We start from the raw sequence: 20,551 nt of genomic DNA, 5'->3' as shown, positions 1-20,551 counted from the left end.
GGATAAATTCGACAGCCATCAGCAAGTTTACGGACTGAACAGAAAAGGTGCTATTCAATATTCATGCATTGCGTATTCCTTGATTTTCTTTAAATAAATCTAAGTGCGGTTTGTATGTGCTGAGACACTGTTATCTAGCATTCCTTGCTATTTCCCTTAGATGGTTGTACAAATCATTTATGAATGCAAATAACGATTATTTTTTGAACATTGTTGTTATTCACTATACCTACACGCATAAATGGTTGCATAATAAGTGTTTGAGGAAAAATCCAAATTCAGTTTGTAAAGGGCCATCTCATTGGTGGGGTTCACTTGACTAACGATTTAAAAAAGTTGCTTCTATATGTGGATTATCTCATTCTAATGGAAAAAATAACACAAGATCTGAAGAAAAAATTGAAAGCCTTAAGAGTTATTTTGTCATGAAGTTGATACGTAAGTCAACACCAACAAAAAAGGTCATGATATTCACTTTGAAGATAAAAATGGTTCATAGGGAATGCATCTTTGAAGGCAGCCCTTTGCAGGTGATCAATGAATATAAGTACCTTGGCCTTGAGTTCCACAATAAACTTAGTTGGGAAACTTGGAGAGCAAAAAGGTTAAAAGAGGGATGGTAAGCACTACACTCACTTCAAAATAGATGTAGAAGTGCCGAGTTATGGGATTGGGAAACTAGGAAACCTCTTTTTGGATGATCTCCCATTATATTAATCTCTATGAAGTTCTTATATATACATCAAGGTTGTATGGATACAAGGGTACTTGGGTACTTAGGGTATGGGTACAACTAGTTTTCAAAATACGGGGCGCAAGTACTTGGGCACATCAAACTTTTGCTAATATAATTTAATATTTATAGAAAATCTGAGATTATGGGTAATGCTAATGGTTTTTGAAAACAAGAATAGTGATAAAGTTTGCAAGTGTAATGTATTGTTTTCAGTTTCAGATTTGCACTATGTTTGTAATAATAATATATGACAAAATGTTTAGATGCATAAAAAAGAAGGAAGACTTTAAACATGAACAAGGAAATCATAAATCATATGACAATGGCATATTACAAATGATAAACTTCTGACTTGAGTAGTGATAAACTTTACTATAAATTAGTATTGTATCAAAGTTTCAAACTGATTACATATTGAATTAGGCTTCATAAATGTTACATCCCAAATTTTTGCCCATTTAAAATAATCATTGTTATATATTTCACGTGAATGTCAGTTGGACAGTTAAATCAGTTGAATGTTATGATCATGTGAAATGGAAGTTATGGTTGGTCATTTTGACTTATGTAAAGATGACTTGTTAGTTGTTTGCTACAGTTTTAACTGAAAATGAATATTCATCATTTTACAAGTTATAAAAACAGTTAGTGGAAATGGTGGTTAGCCGTTGTGAAAATCTTGAAATACTTTCGATTATAGTTATCTTGATGTCAAATTGAAGAATATGTTATTAACGTGGGAATATTCTCTTTGGATGCAGGATAAGATGAAAATGGGAAAGCATTGCTAAAAGGGATATAAGGATTGGGGCACCAAAGGTCCATCAACAGGTTATCAAGTATGGATTCTAACCATCTTGGTTAAGGATTTTACGGCTAGGCAAGCAAGATTATACCTTGGACAACCATGAGCTACCCAGTTGGATCATAAAACAAGAAAAACACTAAACATATTAAATAACGTAAAATTGTTAACCTTTTTGAGATCGTTGATTGGCCATTTGTGTGTGTGTGTGTGTGTGTGTGTATTGACACCATGTTATTTTTAACATCCATATTCGCACCTGCATGTGTGTGTACATATATATACGTGCGTAAACCAATATATTGATACAAAAAATTATATGATTAAATTCACGCACATATATATGTATGTATTTATGCACATACAAATAAAGGTGGCACTAATAGCATGATGTCAATATTGAAGAATAACCTTTATGCATATCTTTTTATTGGCTCCATATTGTTGAGTGATTGCCATTTTCGTACACGCTCATAATTCTTTTAAAAATTAAAATTGGAGTTACTTGACTGATGGCTACCATGCATCGCCACTCCTTGTAATTGAGAACGTGTGCAGATAATTTATTTGTTGCACTCTGCTACTTTGGAAGCGTTCTTTTCTTCTCGCATTGTTTTGAGCTTGTATTTTGCAAGACTTCTCTCTCTCGACCTCAAGCCAAATTGCAAATACGCCACTCCTTGTAACTGAGAATATGTGTGAGTAATTTATTTGTTGCACTCTCCGCTACCTTGGAAGCGTTCTTTTCTTCTCGCATTGTTCTGAGCTTGTATTTTGCAAGACCTCTCTCTCTCAGCCTCAAGCCAAATTGCAAATACAGTAGAAAGTTTATTGTGAATCCCTGCATCATAGTGTGAATAGCAAGGTTGCAATTCCATCAGCTGTGTAGCCAATGGTCTCCAAAAAGCATCACATTGTAATTCATTTCTCTCGAGCCGTACTAGGCACCGATCAACCACTTACATGTTATGCGACCATTGCTCATGCTTAATTTCTATATAATCTCTATTCATTATTGATTCAAATGTTGCAAATAATGATATAATTTAATAGTTCCGTATTGACATTGTTCATCTTTGATAAGGATTGAAGCAACAATGGTTGTATTAATTGGCTATATAATGATGCCTAAGAAACTGTTATAAGATTTCCAAACATCATTTTGATGCTATACTTCTAGGGTCTTGTTGATAATACAGACCCACGAATATCATAAAATGATTTGCAATTACTGTGAATGCTTCCATGATCACTTTTGTTTTGGCATATCTTATGCATGGATATCTATAAGAAAGCACCATTATATTGTTTTTCTTGATAACCAATCTAGCTTATATAGTGGTACTGACCATATGACTCTGAGATATGATCAGCTCATATGATAAGAATAATGAACTGCTAAAATTGATTCTTTTATTGTTCATGATCTCGGTATTTCCCAAGATACACCCAAGATTGGAAGGGTCAATCATTAATGGGTGGAGAGGAGAAGCATCCCTGTAAGAACACACAGATGTCAGAAAGGAGAAAGTAAATAAATGATAAAACTACATACACCGAGTCAACTCATTGTTGTCCAAATTATATTTCTTGTTGTCAAGTTGAGTGGTGGGTGATTGGGCACAATAGTAGCCCACTAAAATCCTTGGCCAAGGTAGGTTAGTGGCATGCTTGTCACAACAATCATTAGAGGTCAGAGTGCTAGTTGACAGAGGTGAGGTTATTGGAGGATTTCCACTGCCTTGTCTACTACTTAGCCGACACTCTTAACACCGAAATGCTCGAGTGGCATGACCACAGTGCCCCAAGCCTAACCCCAGGGTAGGGAGGGCCTTTCTTGATTGAGATTGTGTGGGGATAAGTTAAGATCCGTGGTTGAGATGTTACGACCATGTCAATGCTTCTCCTATTCACCAGATGTCGAGGCTTCCTCAACACAGCGAGTGTCTACAACTACATGTATGGTACTCGTTCCTTTATGCATTTCATTTCATAATTGAGCATCATGATTGTAATAGACTTGAAAAGTAATTAGAAAAGGAAGTTATAGTAGTTTTCTTTCATGTGAACTAGTTTAGTTCGTTACTAGTTTCTATTTTAATTTAATAAAATGTACTAAGTTGATGGATTTCCCTTTCATGTGAAGTAACTGTTGCAACTACCATCATGCCATTCTATTATGAAAGTAAATTTACTTTAGAAAATGGTTAATCATTTGGCTTAGGGAAAATGACATGTTACAATAAACAAGTAGTTGATACGCAAAAAAGATTGAAACAAAATCAGAAATCTTAATCAAAGTCCTCAACTATGATACTCTCCACTGAGCACCCGATACTTGAGTATATGTACCTAGTACTTGGGTACCCGTCCCATGGGTCTGCGTACACATACCCATGCAACATATATATATATATATATATATATATAATCTTCTTAAGTTTGTTTACTCGATCATCATCAAAAATTATTTTGATCTATTATTGTCACAATTAGGTCTTCCAATGGGGGCCTAACAAAGACCTTAACTTACAACTTTGTAGACAAGAATCAAGCTGAAATTCTTACTTTCTCAGCTTTGAAAAATTCATTCCTTCTCAGTTCTACAATATCAAAAATAGATTGACGTATATTTTAGGTGTAAGAAATATCATTTGTGTGGGTGGTAAAGATTCTCTTTAGTTGAACAAATTTCCATTCACAAAGTACGCTAGGAATGATGGATATTTGGAAGCCTTTAAGCTTTTTCTCACCCTGAAGGACTAGATTGGCATGGAAAATGGATTTGGTCATACAATTGTGTGATGAAAGTGGGGTCCTTCACTTGGTTTGCAACCCATTCCCACATCTTAACCATGCATGAATTGGTGAGAAAATATTTTCAAGTTCCGTGTCAATATGTTCTGTGTAGAAAAGATAAGGACAAAAAGACACAAGCTGCTCTTCTCTTAGTAGGTGCAACATATTTTGTGTTGGTTTTCTTGACATTTCCTTGGGTCCTTCCTAGCTCCTTCCCAATGCCAAGGTGTTGGGAAGGACTCTTGGCTGAAGCTAGTGAGAACTGGCCCAAAACTAGTACCAGGCTCGCACCATTACCAGAGCTTGAGCTTAAATAAAGGAACCCAATAACATAATATATTGATGAAGTAAAGGAAGAACAAACATTACTTGTTGAGTATGAAAAGCCCAAGATAGAAAAATATGTTCCAATCCAAGAACTAACGATAAAACTTTTGAAGAGTTAATTATTATCGAATGTCATTGATTTCTAGATTAGTTATATTGATAAGCACACGGACCTTAATTCGAGAATCTTGAGTCAAATGGATGGTCATGTTGGTATTTACTCAACTTCTAAATTTTCAAACTAAGGTATATGCTTTAACTATAGCCCAATGTATAAAAGAACATGGTATATTCTAGCTCTATTGCTCCAAACTATTCCATTACAAGGTCTTTGTTATGACTTCTAGTATAGTTCATAAAGATTTTTTTGGCCCAAACTCAAAATTGTTTATCCATATGAGATCAAATGATATTTGATGCAAAACAAGTACAAAGTTTTTGATGTTATCAATACCATAATTTATGACAAGTTATTCATTCGACACGTGGAAAATCTAAAACCCAGAGAGTGATAAATAATTTGTTGTGGGCTCCAATAGAGCTACAAAAGTTTAGCACTTGTTCATGGAACACTTCTTGGAGCTTAAATCTACACTTTAAAGAGAAAACTATACAAATTGTGGTCTAATGGTGGTAGTCACAATTGTCTAGATAGAGAGATGCTTGATGTTGGAAGGTGGAGAGAGAGCTAGATGTCATATATATGCTTAAAAACTTTTGACAAAGTACAATGGTGTGTTACTGAAATCTAACTCCAAGCATGTTTCCCACACTTTAATGTGAGAATTCTTAGGGAATGAGATACTGCAAGATGACAATTATTGGGTGATTTCATTGCTTGCAAGGAGACTGGATATCATAATGCATTATGGAGAAACCAAATTTTTAAATCCACACACATGTTAGGAAATGTTTTATTTCTCATGCCAATTCACCAAGGAAGTGCCACATGTTCTCATTGCATTGGATATGGCACTTTATCATACTGATATTTTGTCTATTGCAAAAGAACATCGTATATTGCACCTCCAAGGTTACCACCATGTAGATGAATATATCATGAGAGAGTGAAGACACATATTGGAGATATCTTTCCTGTTGAAGAAGTAAAAATTAGCACTCGAAAAAGGATTCAAAAAGTTGCACATCTGTGGACCCTTTCCCCCTCCTCCCCACAAAAACTAAATAAATAAAGCATAGTGAGAAGCTCATTTTTTACAGGAGGAAATCCTTAGCCTTGCAAGAGTTTGAGGGTGTACTTAACCATTTGTGAAAAGACATCATGTGTCATCAAAGCAAATAATAGTGTATTACAAACGGATTGTGTTGGTTACTTGATCCAAATCAGATGTAGAAAGGCATAGTCATGGTTTTTATCATGAGAAAAATAGAGCTGCATTCATGTTGTTGTGAATAGCTAACCAATCATGCATAACTTGTCATTTCTCTTCAAGTGGCCAAACCGGTACAGATACACAAATTGCATAAAAAATGTTGTGGATGTAAGTAGATCTCATAGTACTTTTTGGTTGGAGTTGTTTCACTTGGTACGCAAAATGTAGACTCTACGAACTTTACAACATGCTTCATAATGTTGGCATCATAATCCTTGAGCACTCAAGTCTACAATTGGATGAGGGCAAGAAATACTAAGAAAGTAGACCGTCATGTCTCCTTTCCAAAAGCTAAAGGACATAAATAGAGGATACTGATACCTAGCTTATTGTTAAGGGATAGAATAAGGAAAATAGTAATATTTTAATTTGGGCCTGATCATTTCATTTTCAAAAGGGCAAATCTAAATTATATGGTCCAGGCAATATTTAATAACTGTTTTCAATCCTTATTCAATATAATTCAATAATAAACAGTATATTAAAATTTAAAATAGACGGCCCAAAAAGAAGCTATAAAAGAAAGTCATTTGCTCAAAGAAAATCTTCTGCATTTTTCATTTCTTATTTTTTCTAATTTGGATGGAAGCAATGAAAGATGAAAATCCTTAGTGTGGGAGAATTAAAGAAAGAAAGGCTCCTGACTTTTATAATTGGATTAAAGGATGCAAGCAAACAAATTTCACAGAGCCTTTTTAATTGTTTGAAACTTTCCAAGAGAAAAAACAATCTAAGTGAATTAAATATGATTGCATACCATTCAAATTGAAAACTCCATAACCAATGGGCATATAGATCATTCCACTTCAGAATGTACAGTATTAAATCTAAAAATTAACTCTAATTTGGACTAAGAAGAGTTTTAAAAAAAAGATATTTTTGTAGCAGTTTTGTTAGAATATTGAAACAAATGTAAATAAAATTAATACCTCATTATTATTCCACAAAACTTTGAAATTCCCACCAGTGCCTACCAAAGGAAATTCGCCCCAGCAACAGCAACTAAGTGCACTAGAAAGTGTATCTTCTTGACTTCTTTTAGCAGCATTTTCAAAACACTTTACAGATCTCTGCAATGTCACTTAAATACATTAATATGCTTCAGAGTAATTAGTTTGTGTCTAACACTGTCCACTAATCAAGCGAAGGGTATTTTAAAACTATGCACAAAACTCACAAATATTGCATAGTCCATGTTCAGGTTTTAAAACTGGACAAGAGAAAATGAACAAATTTTTAATAGAAAAGGTTGGAACATTCAATTTCTATTTAGTGCATACCCCCATTCCAGCTTCAGCAAATGGTGCTGACAATCTCAAGCTTTGAAGTACATCTCGATAGCCAGCATCGGTGAACCCAATAATTTTCCCAGAGAAACAGATGAAATTAGAAATCAGTATCACGTGCTCCTTATAGACATGGCTTCCAATTGAGTTAACTGAATGACAGAGTCTCTGCATAAGTATGCACTTCATATTAGAGGATTTGTATTGCCAAAAATAACCTTGGCATGGTAGAAATAACACTATATAGTAGGAATTAGAAGTTAGAAAGTTTGGCGATAATAAAGAGCATGTCATATTTATTTAACCGTGTTTAATCCTGAAATTGTTTTCTAAAGTTCACAACTCAATTAAAACTTTAGCCACATGGATGTATTCCCACACAAATCAATAAGGAAAGAATTGCCTTTATCGTAACTCACATTCAAGTTCATAATTGGCAATGGAAGGTTGATACAATGAAGAGCCGCAATTTAAACCAAACGAGATATAATATAATTTCTTTCTCACTGTGATTTGTGGAATAGAAACAAGTACATCAGAATCTCACAAAAGCTTTAGTTGTCGTTGGTGTAATGCTAGGAAATGATATATTATTACATTGCTGAATAGGAGGTTGCACCGTCTATTATGGAAACAGTTTAACTGTTCACCTGTAATGTCCCCTTCTGGGTTCATAATTATAAATGATATTTCTTTGAATTAATGATAGTCATATTTTGATAATCAAAAGATTAAGTCTTATAATGTTCTATTCAGTTATAAGAATATATTAGTTTCAATTTTAATAATCATTGATAACGATATTGTAGAGTAGTCTTTAACACTTGTTGAGATCATAATAATACATTAATTATATGACTCAAATAGTATATCTAATATTTGAGATTATAATAGAAATACTCGATATATTCATATACCTTTAATATCTTATGAGCTTGTCCCATTATTATAATTATCAATGAAAATCTATATTCAATTGTATTCATTCATACATACCAATAAATGGCCAAGTCTGGAATGAGAAAAATGGGAGGCACTTTGCAAGAAATGGCAATTAAATGGTTGACAATCTAAAGATAATGTTCATAATATTTGTTGATTAATCTTTATGTCCCTTTGTAATTTCAAAATGAGAACGTTGGTAATATAATTTCTTCCTTTTAATTGCTTAGGTTGCAGTTAGTTCGTAATCTATCTTCAATACATGCATGATAATATAATTCCTTCCTTTTACCTAGATTGCGGTTAATTATTAATTTTGGAGTCTTATAATATTTTCTTACTTCCGATTCAATGCGTCCATGTGGGCATGTTTTTTGAAAGTGAAGGTAGATATGTATTTGACCTTCTTCGGTGGCTTGGTAAACTCCCAATCAATGGGTCTGCATGTGCCATGTTTTCCATATATTTAGACTATATTCCATCCCTTACATAATATCTCATAGGTTTGGTGATTATTTGTCATGTTTTCTCATTCGTTGGTGCGGTCTGCTGTAATGTTCTGAACAGTTTCGGTAATGTTCTCAAAAGTTTCGGAGATGCTCCTGAACAGTTTTGGTAATGTTCCCGAAAGTTTCAGAGATTTCTCAAACGGTTTCAGAGATGCTCCTAAAAGGATTCTGCTCTGATACCATTGTAATGTTCTGTTCTAGAGTTTCGTTATGAAGTCCCATAGTATGCTTCAGGTAGTCTTGTCATGTGCTTCAGGTAGTCTAGTTGTGTGCTCCAAGTAGTATCCCTCAGTGCTTCAGGTGGCAAATGCTTCAGGTCAGTGCTTTAGATAGTTCTCCCTCAATGCTTCAGGTGACCAGTGCTTCGATTAGTCTTCGATGGCCAGTGCTTTAGGTAGTTCCTCTAGGTGGCGATGCGCAATGGAGTGAAGCCGTATGGCAATGTTGGAGCACAAGGATGCTGTACGACAAGGAGTAGGTAGTGAGAAGCCGTATGGTGTAGGAAAAGTGATTGTACGGTGACCTTCGGGTGACCGTACGGTAGTGGATTGACGGGCCATACGGTGACAAGGGAAGAGGCAGCCGTATGGTGGAGGTGGAGGGGCAATTGTGCAGGATGGAAATAATGAGGCCGTATGGTGGAAAGGACAATCATATAGTATGGACAAACTAGAGGCTGAAAGGGAGGTACGGAAAGATGGTGGTGTGTTGAGACCGTACATTCATACGATGATACAAAAGGAGGTTGTATAGTGAAGTAAAGGTAATTATGACAAGAAGGAAAACAAATAAGTAAGGTAATGCCGTTCGCAATGCAAAATGCAACATATCAAACATAAACACCTTGCAGGAAACCAAAGACCAGCTAGATATACACTTGCACCAATTAATAATGATATTTCACATATAGAATCAAAAATGGAGATTAGAACACACATAACCTTCAATTAAATTTGCCAAAAGATGGTGCTCCGATTTGCCAAATCTAAGTGAAGTATTACAGGTGATCGAATAAGGAGAGGGTCGAATCCCACTGAAACCAAAAATAGCCAAGTAGGGAAGGTCTTCCACTTCTCAAATGGCGAACAATAGAGAATCCCAATAGGAATTCGCAGTACAAAGAAATAATCCAAATTGCATACCTACAACTACTTACAAGTCGTGCTTAAATAGCCATCAGGGAAAACCTTTCCGAGGGTGTACAAAGATAGCCGACGACAACACTTACCAACAGAAACTAAAATAAAAATAGGTCCAAGATATATTAAATCAATCGGAACCATAAATACAAATATTAACTTGGGCCCCATATTAATTAATTAAAGTAACTAATTAAATGTCCTTTTATTATATTATTTAAATTCTGGGACTAGTTAATTAATTAATTAAATTTAATTATTACATTAAAATTTGGAGACATTACAAATCCTCGCTGCCCAAAGATTGCTTGCCCTCAAACAATCCATCATCAGACGAAACACCAACAGCTCCAGGGTCCCAAATCAAACATGCAGGCAAGAATAGTGAATTGTCATCAAACCTCCCTTGCACCACACAAGTTGTTAAGCATCCGATGTGCCATTTTGATATAAACATTGTTGTAGCCTTCAACAAGATTCCAATGACACAAATTGATGAAATCTTTCACGTCATTATGTTCAAAAATCTCTTTGGGTACGACCATGCACACAGACGCTGATACTAGCACAAACTTAGCCATTGCCACAATCACAACGACCACTATTATATTTTTGACGGATGAAACCTTGACGAAGAGAGCTTTAGTGGTGAGAATATCGACGAAGGGGGCCTCGACTGTGAGTACCTCGGCAACAGGAGCTCCAGCGAAGGGTGCTGAAATAATGGTAGCCTCAACAAAGAGTACCCTAGTAAAGGAAACCTTAGCAAAAAAACACCTCAACAGAGAGTGCCTCGATGACAAATATTGTTTTTAGTTGTAGATAAAACCTCAGTGGCACATAGAATCCTAGTTGAAGCCTCGATGATGGATAGAGCTTGGACAATAATCAATGTCTCAATGGCGACAAACGTAGCTATTGCTACCGATGCAACCATAATGACAGACACACAATGATGATGGAGACAGCTATGATGTCGTCGATGGACACAACTACGACGATGGATACGAACTCAACATCGGTGACGAACAAGACAGTGATGGATACTAACTCGACGATGGACACGGACTCAGCGTCGGTGGCGGATACAAACTCGACGACGGACATGAATTCGATGTTTGTGATGGACACAACAGTGACGGACACGAACTCGACGATAGACACAGACTTGGCTTTGGTGACAAACACGGCGGCGATAGAGACGACGATAATAACGGACATGAACTTGACAATGGACACGAACTTGGCATCGGTGATGGACATGACGGTGATGGACATGATGGTGCTAGACACAATGGTGACAAACACGACAATGACAAACACAACGGTGATGAACACGACAGTGACAAACACAATAGTGGCAGAGAAAAATGATGAACATGATGGTGACAAACACCACCATGGTGACGGACACGAACTTGACAGCGGACACGGACTCAGTGTCGGTGACGGATACAATGGTGACGGACACAAAATCAATGTTAGTGATTGACATGACAGTGACATACATGAAATCGATGTTGGTGATGGACATGACGGTGGTGGACACAATGGTGATAGACACAACGGTGACAAACACGAACTTGACGACAGACACGAACTTAGTGTCGGTGATGGACACGACGGTGTCGGATATGAACTCAGTGTCAGTGACGGACATAATGGTGATGAACACGACAGTGACAGACACAATGATGATGAACACGACGATGACATACATGACGGTGACGAACACGAAGGTGATGAACACAACGGTGATAGACACAACGGTGAGGAACACGACAGTGAAAAACACAAACTTGACGACGGATAGGGATTCGGCGTCAGTTACAAACACGACGGTGATAGACATGATGGTGACGAACACAAACTTGACGATGGACACGAACTCGGTGTCGATGATGATAACGGATACAGTGACAATGACAAATATGGCGACAGTGACAATAGACACAATGACAATGACAGATATACAACCTTAGCAACAGACAAGACCATGATGATGGACATTGCTTCAGTGACAGACACAGCCTCGACAACAAACATAACCTTCGTGACAGACATAGCCTTGGGTACAACTTCGATGATGGGCACAACTTGATCCGTCCATGTCTTCACAAGATCCATGCAAGCAACTTCTTCATTTTTTTGGTGTAGTAGAAAGGTTTAGCAAATCCTCCTAGAGTGGCTCTGTAATCATGCCTTCATTCTCCTCATGTAAAGCATCTCCCTTATCGTTGTCAGTCATTTTCTCCCACTTGTACAAACAAGATATTAGTTTTTCCTCATAATGCTTGAAAACATTACTGACCAATCTATATGCTGCTATAGAGGGAATGCATTCTAGATTACGAACAACCCATAACATAGATGTGATGGGTTGGGATATTTCATCCATCTCTTCAATGCACGAAATCATAAGACTCTCTATAACAATTGAAATCTTAGTATCATGATCTTCCTTGATAGTGACCAAGAAGTGATCAAACATATCATGGACCAAATTTTGCAATTCAAGATCTAAGAGATGTCGTCGGTAAATATTGTGTAGTCGATAGGATGTTGTCATTGGTAAATACTGTGTACCCAACGACCCCTTCGGCAAGGTTATTGTTATGTAGCCAACGGACCCCTTTGGGAAAGTTCTTCAGAAAGTATATATACACCTTTCAGGATCATTGTAATCATCAGAAGCATAATGTAATCTCTTCGGCCTATATGCGAATAATAAAAGGAGTATTGTTGTTCTTGTTCATTGTCTATATGCATTAATCTATTCACCCCATACGGTAAACATTTGGCACCGTTGCCTGATGAATCTGGAACGAAGTAAGAATGAAGACTAATGCCAAATCAGCTTAACAAGGATAGAAATAAGATAAAGAGGAAAAATGGAATACACACCGTGCAAGAAAATTTAATTTTGGCACAACAGGTCGAGCGTAGATGGAGGTTTCAGCAAATTGCCAACGGACACTAAAGTACTGAGGAATTGTTGGAAGAGACTCGACAGCGGGTGGAATTGGTGGAAGAAGCAAGGGAGGAGTCTTTGAACCTGTATTCGTCAAGGGAAGAGAATCCAAACGGAAGGGAATTAGCTCGCATGGCTCAAAGTGCCTAGGGAGCACGAGCGTGGAGTGAACTCGTCTGCAATACACTTCCGGAACATACAAGTTCGCTTAACGAAGACCCTTCTTCACCAAACAGCGCAACTATTGGGAATAAGACGACTGCCCAAAACAACATCAGTATTGGAGAGCAGAGCATTGGTGTCAGAATACAAAGCATTGGTGTCGAAATACAAAGCATTGGTATTGGAGAGCAGAGTGTTGGTGTCGGAATACAAAGCGTTAGTGCCAGAGTGCAGAACGTCGGTGTTGGAGTGCAGAACAGGGCTGGTGGAGTAGTACTGAATAATACCCATACACAAAATCCAATAATAATGGCAGGACCAAAAGAGAAATTGCCAAAGTTTGATGGTGATGGAACAATCGATCCAATCCGACACTGTAAAACATGTGAAACAATTTGGAGGGCGAATGGCATAATAAATACAAATGAATGGGTTCGACAATTTCCCACAACCTTAAGGGGTGTAGCAATTGATTGGTTTGCCGATATGGATCCCCAAAAATTAACCAATTGGGCGGAAGTTAAAAAGGAATTTATAACCGAATTTCAATCACCGCGTGATGACAATGAGATCGTAGTAGAGATATACAACACAAAGCAAGCAAAAAATAAAACAATTCGAGTATATGCCAAAAAATTAAAAGACTTAATAAACAAGATGGAAAGTAAGTTGGCAGATGGACTGCAAAAGAGATGGTTCATTGAAGGACTATGGCCGAAGTTAGGGAAGAAAATGAAGCTTGTGCAGCCATCGTCATACACTGAAGCATACAATCGGGCGACAAACTTATAAAGTGAGCAGAAAACAAAAAAGAAGAGTAGCTCATCCGATTCTGATGACGATGCGTCTTCGGAAGAAGAGAGTAGCGATGACAAAAAGGGCAGCAAAAAGATCCAAGCTCTCCAGAAGGATATGATCTGAATGATGAAAGAATTTAAGAACATACAAAAAAAGACGAAGGGAAACAACCTATGGTGCAGGGAATGTAAGATAGGTCACACAAAGGGATCCTGTCCAAAGAACCAGTTGTATGAGATCTACCAGATCATCGGACATTCCACAAAAGAATGCCCTTTCAATATGAAAACAAGAGGACCTCAACAAGTGCTCTTGACTCAGGAGGCTTCGGTGTCAGGAGGGAGCGGAAACACCAGTAATGAGGGTGCCATGTCGGCAGGATACAAAAATAATAGACGAGGGCAAAACAACAACAATGCCAACAATAATAATGGGAGCCGTAGCCAGATCTAGTACACTGCGAACGACCACTTGATGGTACAATGCTGAGCATGCAATTTGTGGGGCCACTTTGCTCGAGACTATACAACGGAAAACGCATCGAAGTTGTTATGCAGATGGTGAGGTCCTGGAGATCATGAAGACACTAATCGCCCAAAATCAGGAGTGAATTTGATCACCATCGAGATGGACGAAGAGGAGGTTCTGACAATCACACAGAAGCAAGAAAAACTGTACCCCGACCCGACGGAGGAAAAGAAGAGATTAGAGGAAGCATGGGCGAAAATTGAGAAGGCGACGCAGGCGGACTAAGCACACAGGACATTACTGGTACCTTAGCAAGAAATTGCGTGGAACAGAACATCGTACGACAGATATTACAACAAACTGAAGTAACAATCTACTGCTCACAATGCCTCAACTCCGATCGGCACTCACAAACATCGCTCCATCAGCTAAATTATCAGGAGAACAAGGGAGAAAGAAAGTGGAGCACGTGCCGAGCACCCAATGCTACTAGCCCTCGGTCACTGAAATGAGAATTCTAGGAACTATTCTCATAGACAATTGTGGACGGAGGGTTTGGTGTGAATGTGTTACCGAAGGATACTTGGAAGAGGTTGGGACAATCGACATTGTGGCCACCTACATTTCAGTTGCTAACAGCGGACCAACACGGCATTAAACCTCTCGGCATTCTGATGGCACAACCAGTGACAATTGGAACACAGCCATTCCTACCCAACTTCATCATCATCTCGCTGAAAGGGAGAAGATACGACACCATTCTGAGTCGTGGATGGCTTGTGCAAGCAAAGGTCAAGCATGACTGGAAGAAAAATACATTATCATTGGAAAGTAAAGGGCGAAAATTCATTATTGATCTATACACGCAAATGGTGGGTGAGGAAGCGCTCTCATTTGATTCCGAAGACGAGGATAAAGGAAAGCAGCAAATAGAACCAGATTTGGAAGGAGTCCTACGGTTGGAAGGCGGATCAATGGACGATGAATTGGATTCGGTGAACGGATTATTTCACTAGCAGATGGAGGATTACGTGCTATTCTGGAGTTACAACATACTCATGATAGAGGAAGGGCACAACGGAGACGGATTTTCAAAAGAGTTCATGGAAATAAAAGGGGACGCACTGCTAAATGAAACACCTGCACATGTATTCGGTGAAGGGAAGCTGATCAAATATAACGAAGCCACAGTGCAAACTATGAATTTGGGAGATGAGGCTAAACCAGAAAACATACTGGTGGGGGATAATCGGAATATAGTGCTCAAGGCAGCGACATTTAAAATATTTTTGGAATACAAAGATGTATTCGCTTGGACATACAAGGATCTGAAAGGAGTACCGTCGGAGTTGTGTGTGCACCGCATTCCATTGGTCGAAGGTGTAGTCCTTGTACGAAAGTGACCTTACAAGATGAACAAGAACTACACGGCATGGGTTACAGAAGAAATCAACAGGATGCTGGAGGCCGGTATTATTTTCAAGGTTCAGACAAGTGAATGGGTGTCGCCCATAGTAATCTCACTAAAGAAGGATACTACCTAGATCCGGATATGTGTCGATTTCAGATGCCTCAATGCGGTAACAATCAAGGATCCCTTTCCAATACCATTGACAAACAACATATTAGAGGAGGTAGCCGGATATGAAATTTACTCATTTATGGATGGGTTCTCTGGATACAATCAAATTTGCATAGCAGAAGAGGATAAGCTTAAAACAACATTTGTGGTAGAAGGGGTGTATGCGTACAACCGAATGTCGTTTGGCCTGTGCAATGCGCTAGCTACGTTTTAGCGGATCATACTGCACATATTCGAAAAGATGTCTGTTGGTAACTTCAAGGCGTTCTTGGATGATTGGCCTATATTCAGCTGAGGACAAACATCTGACAGTGTTGGGAAAATGCATGGAGAGATGTCGGAGGGCACGACTAGCTTTAAATCCAAAAAAATACTAGTTCATGGTTCCGTAGGGAAAATTGTTGGGACGTATAGTTTGCAAGGAAGGATTGAAAACGGATCTAGATAAAGTCAAGGTGATACTGGAAATGCAACCATCTACGAATGTAATGGAGGTGAAGTCTTTCCCCAAACACATAGGTTATTACAAAAGGTTCATCAAAAACTTCACCAAAGTATCATACCCGTTGGACAAATTGACATGCAAAGGAGAACCGTTCAGATGGGAGAAAGAACATGATGAATCATTTGAAGGGTTGAAGGTATGCTTGGCCACAACACCTATCTTGGCGTATTCGGATTGGAACAAGGAATTTCATGTTCATGTCAATGCATCCAACTATGCAATAGGCGCAACCTTGGCACAGACAGGTAACCACAGACTCGATCACCCAATGTACTTCGCCAATCGACTACTAAGGCAGAGTAAAATCACAATACAATGGAATGGGAAGCATTGGGCATGGTTTATGCAGTACAAAAGTTCCGACACTACTTGCTGGCAACATCGTTCGTGTTCTATGTCGACCATCAAGCTCTGTTGTAACTGGTTAATAAACCTATCATCCAAGGAAGAATTAGCTGGTGGTTACTTTTGCTATAGGAATTTACTTTCAAGATCATTGTACGGCCTGAGAAGAAACATGTAAGCATAGACCATCTATCGCAGCTCAAAACAGGAGAACCAACGAACGGAGTGAACGATGATTTTCTTGATGCACAGTTATTTCAGATTGCAGTATTACCAAAATGGTACACGAGCATTGGAGAGTGCCTTTCGACAGGATAGTTTCCGAGTGACATGCCACCAAATGAGAGAAGGAAGTTGGTGTTGAGGAGCCGAATGTTTCAATTAATCAATGGGCTGTTATACAAAATGGGACTTGACCAGATCCTACGGCGATGCATCTTAGAGGAGGAAATTCCAAGGGTACTAAAGGAAGTGCATAAAGGACCGACAGGAGGACACATAGGACCAGACACAACTTCACGAAAGATACTCCTAGCAGGACTGTGGTGGCCAACAGTGTACAATGACGCGCGTGAATGGGTCGTTGAGTGTGACACTTGCCAAAGGGTTGGGAAACTGCTAAAGAGAGACTTCATGCCGATTAACCCTTCACACGCGTAGGAACTCTTTGAAAGATAGGGGTTGGACTTCATCAGACCTCTGAAGGTGAGCAAAACTAGAAGGTGCCGATACATTGTCGTAGGAACGAAGTATCTGACTAAGTGGGTGGAGGCACGCGCACTACCGGATAACTCGACATTAAGCACAGTGAGATTTATTTATGAACAAATAATTACCAGGTACAGGATTCCACTATAGTTGACAAGTGATAAGGGAGGGCACTTCGTTAACTATGTTATCTAACTGCTCACTATTGAATTTAAGATCTATCATTCATTATCAAGCTCGTACTACCCGGGAACAAACAGAAAGGCTGAGGCTACGGACAAGATCTTGGTAGCAATTATCTACAAGTCATGTGCAATTGAAGGTGAAGACTAGGAGGAAACTCTGCCCTCTACCCTTTGGGCATATCGCACGGCATACAAGGTGACAACGGGACACATAGCATTCTAGTTGATGTTTGGACAAGAGGCAGTGGTATCAGCAGAATTCATGATACCAAGTTTGAGGATTGCACTGGAGAATAAGTTAGGCGACATGTCAAGCCTACAGGAAAGGTTGCATAATCTAAACAAGCTCGAGGAGAAGCGACTATTGGCATAATGGGCCATGGAGGTGACATAGAACAGGCGCAAAGCATGGCATGATAAACACCTGAAACTAAACAAGTTCCAACTAGGACAGCTAGTGTTGAAGTATAATGGCTGGAACGAGATCAAACTAGGCAAGTTTAAAGTTAAATGGGTCAGGCCATATAAGATTCGGGAAGTAGGCGATAATGGAGCAATCAAGTTATGGATGCTAGATGGGTAGGAAGTTCCTGAAACAGTGAACGGTTGCAAGTTAAAAATATATCACGCACAACCTAAGTTGCCATCAGTGAATATCAAGGAGTAGTAGTTAAAAATTAAAAAAACAAAAAATAAAAAAGATGAAAAAAAATAATAAAAATGAAATAAGTCATTGAAGTCACCATACGACTGCCAACTATAAGTTAGCATAAAGTGGCTGTCCGTACGGTGCTTCTCACACTTCACCGTCAGCAAACTCACCGTATGTCAAGGTGAACTGTGCGGCATATTGCGAATACATTTCCTATGGTGGCCACAATGAATAGGATCAACACCATATGGCATACGAAATAAGGGCAAGATAGTGCATACGGTAGTCAAGGAAGGAGACTGTAGTTAGCCAAGCTGCAAACCACCGTACGGTATTCTTCTATAATATAACAGTCTGTGGACTGTACAAGTCAGGCATTCTATTATATAATAGTCTGTGGACTGTACAAGTCAGGCATTCTTCTATTATTGTACAAGTCAAGGATTCTGGTAAGTAAAGGGAGCCAACGAAGATTGTTGCAAACGCATTCCTACCGTACAATCTCATGCCTTCATCGTACATATGCGATGTTATAAAAATTAAGAGGGAGTTTTTTGGCTGAACTCGTATTTTTTTCATTTCTCTCCTGAGAACACGGCAGCATAAGGGAAAATGGAGGCAGCAACAGAATGATCGGCATTAGTTTCTTGGAGTGCCACTTGTATGCAAGGGTCAATTCATTCTTGCTCACGTGAAGCATGTTTAGGTCGGGGTTAGAAGTTTGATTGGAAAGCTCGTTGAGGAACAGACTGAATGAGATCTGGAGGTAAGGCCAACTGGGTCATGATAAGCCTGTAGTTGAATTTCACTAGCTTGCGAATTGCTTCTACAGGGTTGTGTTGAGTTGTTGGAGGTGGACAAGGCATAGTGTCCATACGATACACCCAATAGAGAAATAAGAATAACCGTACGGCCTTATAGAGGGGAATTTTCTAGTAGATAGTTGTACATAAAAAATAAACTGACCTAATGGTGAATTATTCAGAAAACTGATAAAGGAGTAATAGGTATGCAGTCGGCCGAAAAAAGGGCTTGGAGGAAGAAACTTGATCACGATTCCACTGAGTCAAAATACACAAGCAACACCTTCAGGAGTGCGGCCAACTGGAAAAGACAAGGGGAAACAAATGGCTAAGGTGCAGAACCAGCCAGATGTACAGCTGACACCACAAAATGTAGCATTTGAAGGATTGAATGGGTTGGAATGCAGGAAATGGTGGAAGGAGAATCCGGATGACGACCTTGTCAAAGCAAGCATATGGAAGGCATAGAATTAGTGGGCAATCCGGATGCCAGTTTTCTGTATCCGAGATTTCGAAGGTGTATTGCGTACCATGATTGAGGCATATGACAGGGACTCCCAGAAGAGTTCAGTTCCATATTTGGGTTACGACGTGGTGATTTCATTCTGACTAGCTGATTTCACCAGAGTATTTGGCATACCAGGATCGGCACAAGGGGGGAAGAAGATTGACAGCAAGCCAAGAAAATTGGACAAGGAGAGAAAATTGAAGCTGGTGGAATTAGTGCGCAAGGATCAAGTCCAACAGACGCCTCCAGGGGATGAGGATTGCAGAAATCAGATATTAGAGAAGGCCATTGGAGATATCTCATGGACGTGATAAAGAGTAGACTTACAAGGTCCAATAGGGTTGGATGTCTCCTTTCCGCTGGTCAGTATGATGAATGGACTCATGAATGGGAGGGTCTATGACTGGGCTTCTCTATTGGCCACACGCATGGATGAGTTCATGACATTGCAGCATAAAACATTTTACATGCCACAATATGCCATCAAACTCTTCCTGGAGGCAATTGCGAGGACAATACCCAAAGAAAAGTTGGAAATACAGCCAAGTCCAATAGTACCTGGCGAGCCTCCGATAATGACGTGGAGGCATTTAGACTCACCTGGAGGACAGAAAGGCATTGGCCAGAAGAGGGTACGGCAAGAGATGGAGGAACCAGGTAACACAGATAATGGCCGCTAGGATACATCTTGTGAGGAGGACGACTCAAAGGATATGGAGGAGGTTGAGTAGGATGAGGAAGATGATGAGGAAGTTGGGGTGATTTCAACAAGCCCACCGCTTTTCGCAACAATTGACAGCTGCACCAGTAATAGCTACGCCATCATTTTCAGCTCTACACATGCACACTATGGAAAATGTTCACATCCTAGGGTTTGGGCAATTTAGACATCCAGTGTTGATGACCCCAGTCACTCTAAATCCCAGA

The 20,551-nt window shown here is 39.0% G+C and overlaps 1 protein-coding gene and 1 long non-coding RNA gene across 3 annotated transcripts in view; one reads left to right on the top strand and one right to left on the bottom strand.

Annotated features, from left to right (window-relative positions):
- The window catches only part of LOC149551996 (DNA-directed RNA polymerase V subunit 1-like), a 383,310-nt gene that overhangs the window by 88,600 nt on the left and 274,159 nt on the right, over positions 1-20,551 (bottom strand). Inside the window, exons 16-17 of the mRNA XM_089787485.1 lie at positions 7,342-7,515; positions 6,991-7,131 (exon numbers count right to left, since the gene is read on the bottom strand). Of these exons, the coding sequence (XP_089643611.1) occupies positions 6,991-7,131; positions 7,342-7,515 (315 nt within the window). The remainder of the gene's footprint in view (positions 1-6,990; positions 7,132-7,341; positions 7,516-20,551) is intronic.
- LOC149551999 (uncharacterized) overlaps positions 1-20,551 on the top strand; it is a 236,598-nt gene that overhangs the window by 87,856 nt on the left and 128,191 nt on the right. For both annotated transcript variants that reach the window (XR_016352844.1, XR_016352845.1), the window contains exon 2: positions 1,498-1,575. This is a non-coding gene — a long non-coding RNA (uncharacterized LOC149551999). The remainder of the gene's footprint in view (positions 1-1,497; positions 1,576-20,551) is intronic.

The sequence above is a fragment of the Cupressus sempervirens genome, chromosome 6 (genome assembly GCF_028749045.1).
Source record: "Cupressus sempervirens isolate cs-2001-9-10 chromosome 6, ASM2874904v1, whole genome shotgun sequence".
Taxonomy (NCBI): domain Eukaryota; kingdom Viridiplantae; phylum Streptophyta; class Pinopsida; order Cupressales; family Cupressaceae; genus Cupressus; species Cupressus sempervirens.
This window is presented reverse-complemented; position numbering and strand designations above follow the sequence as displayed.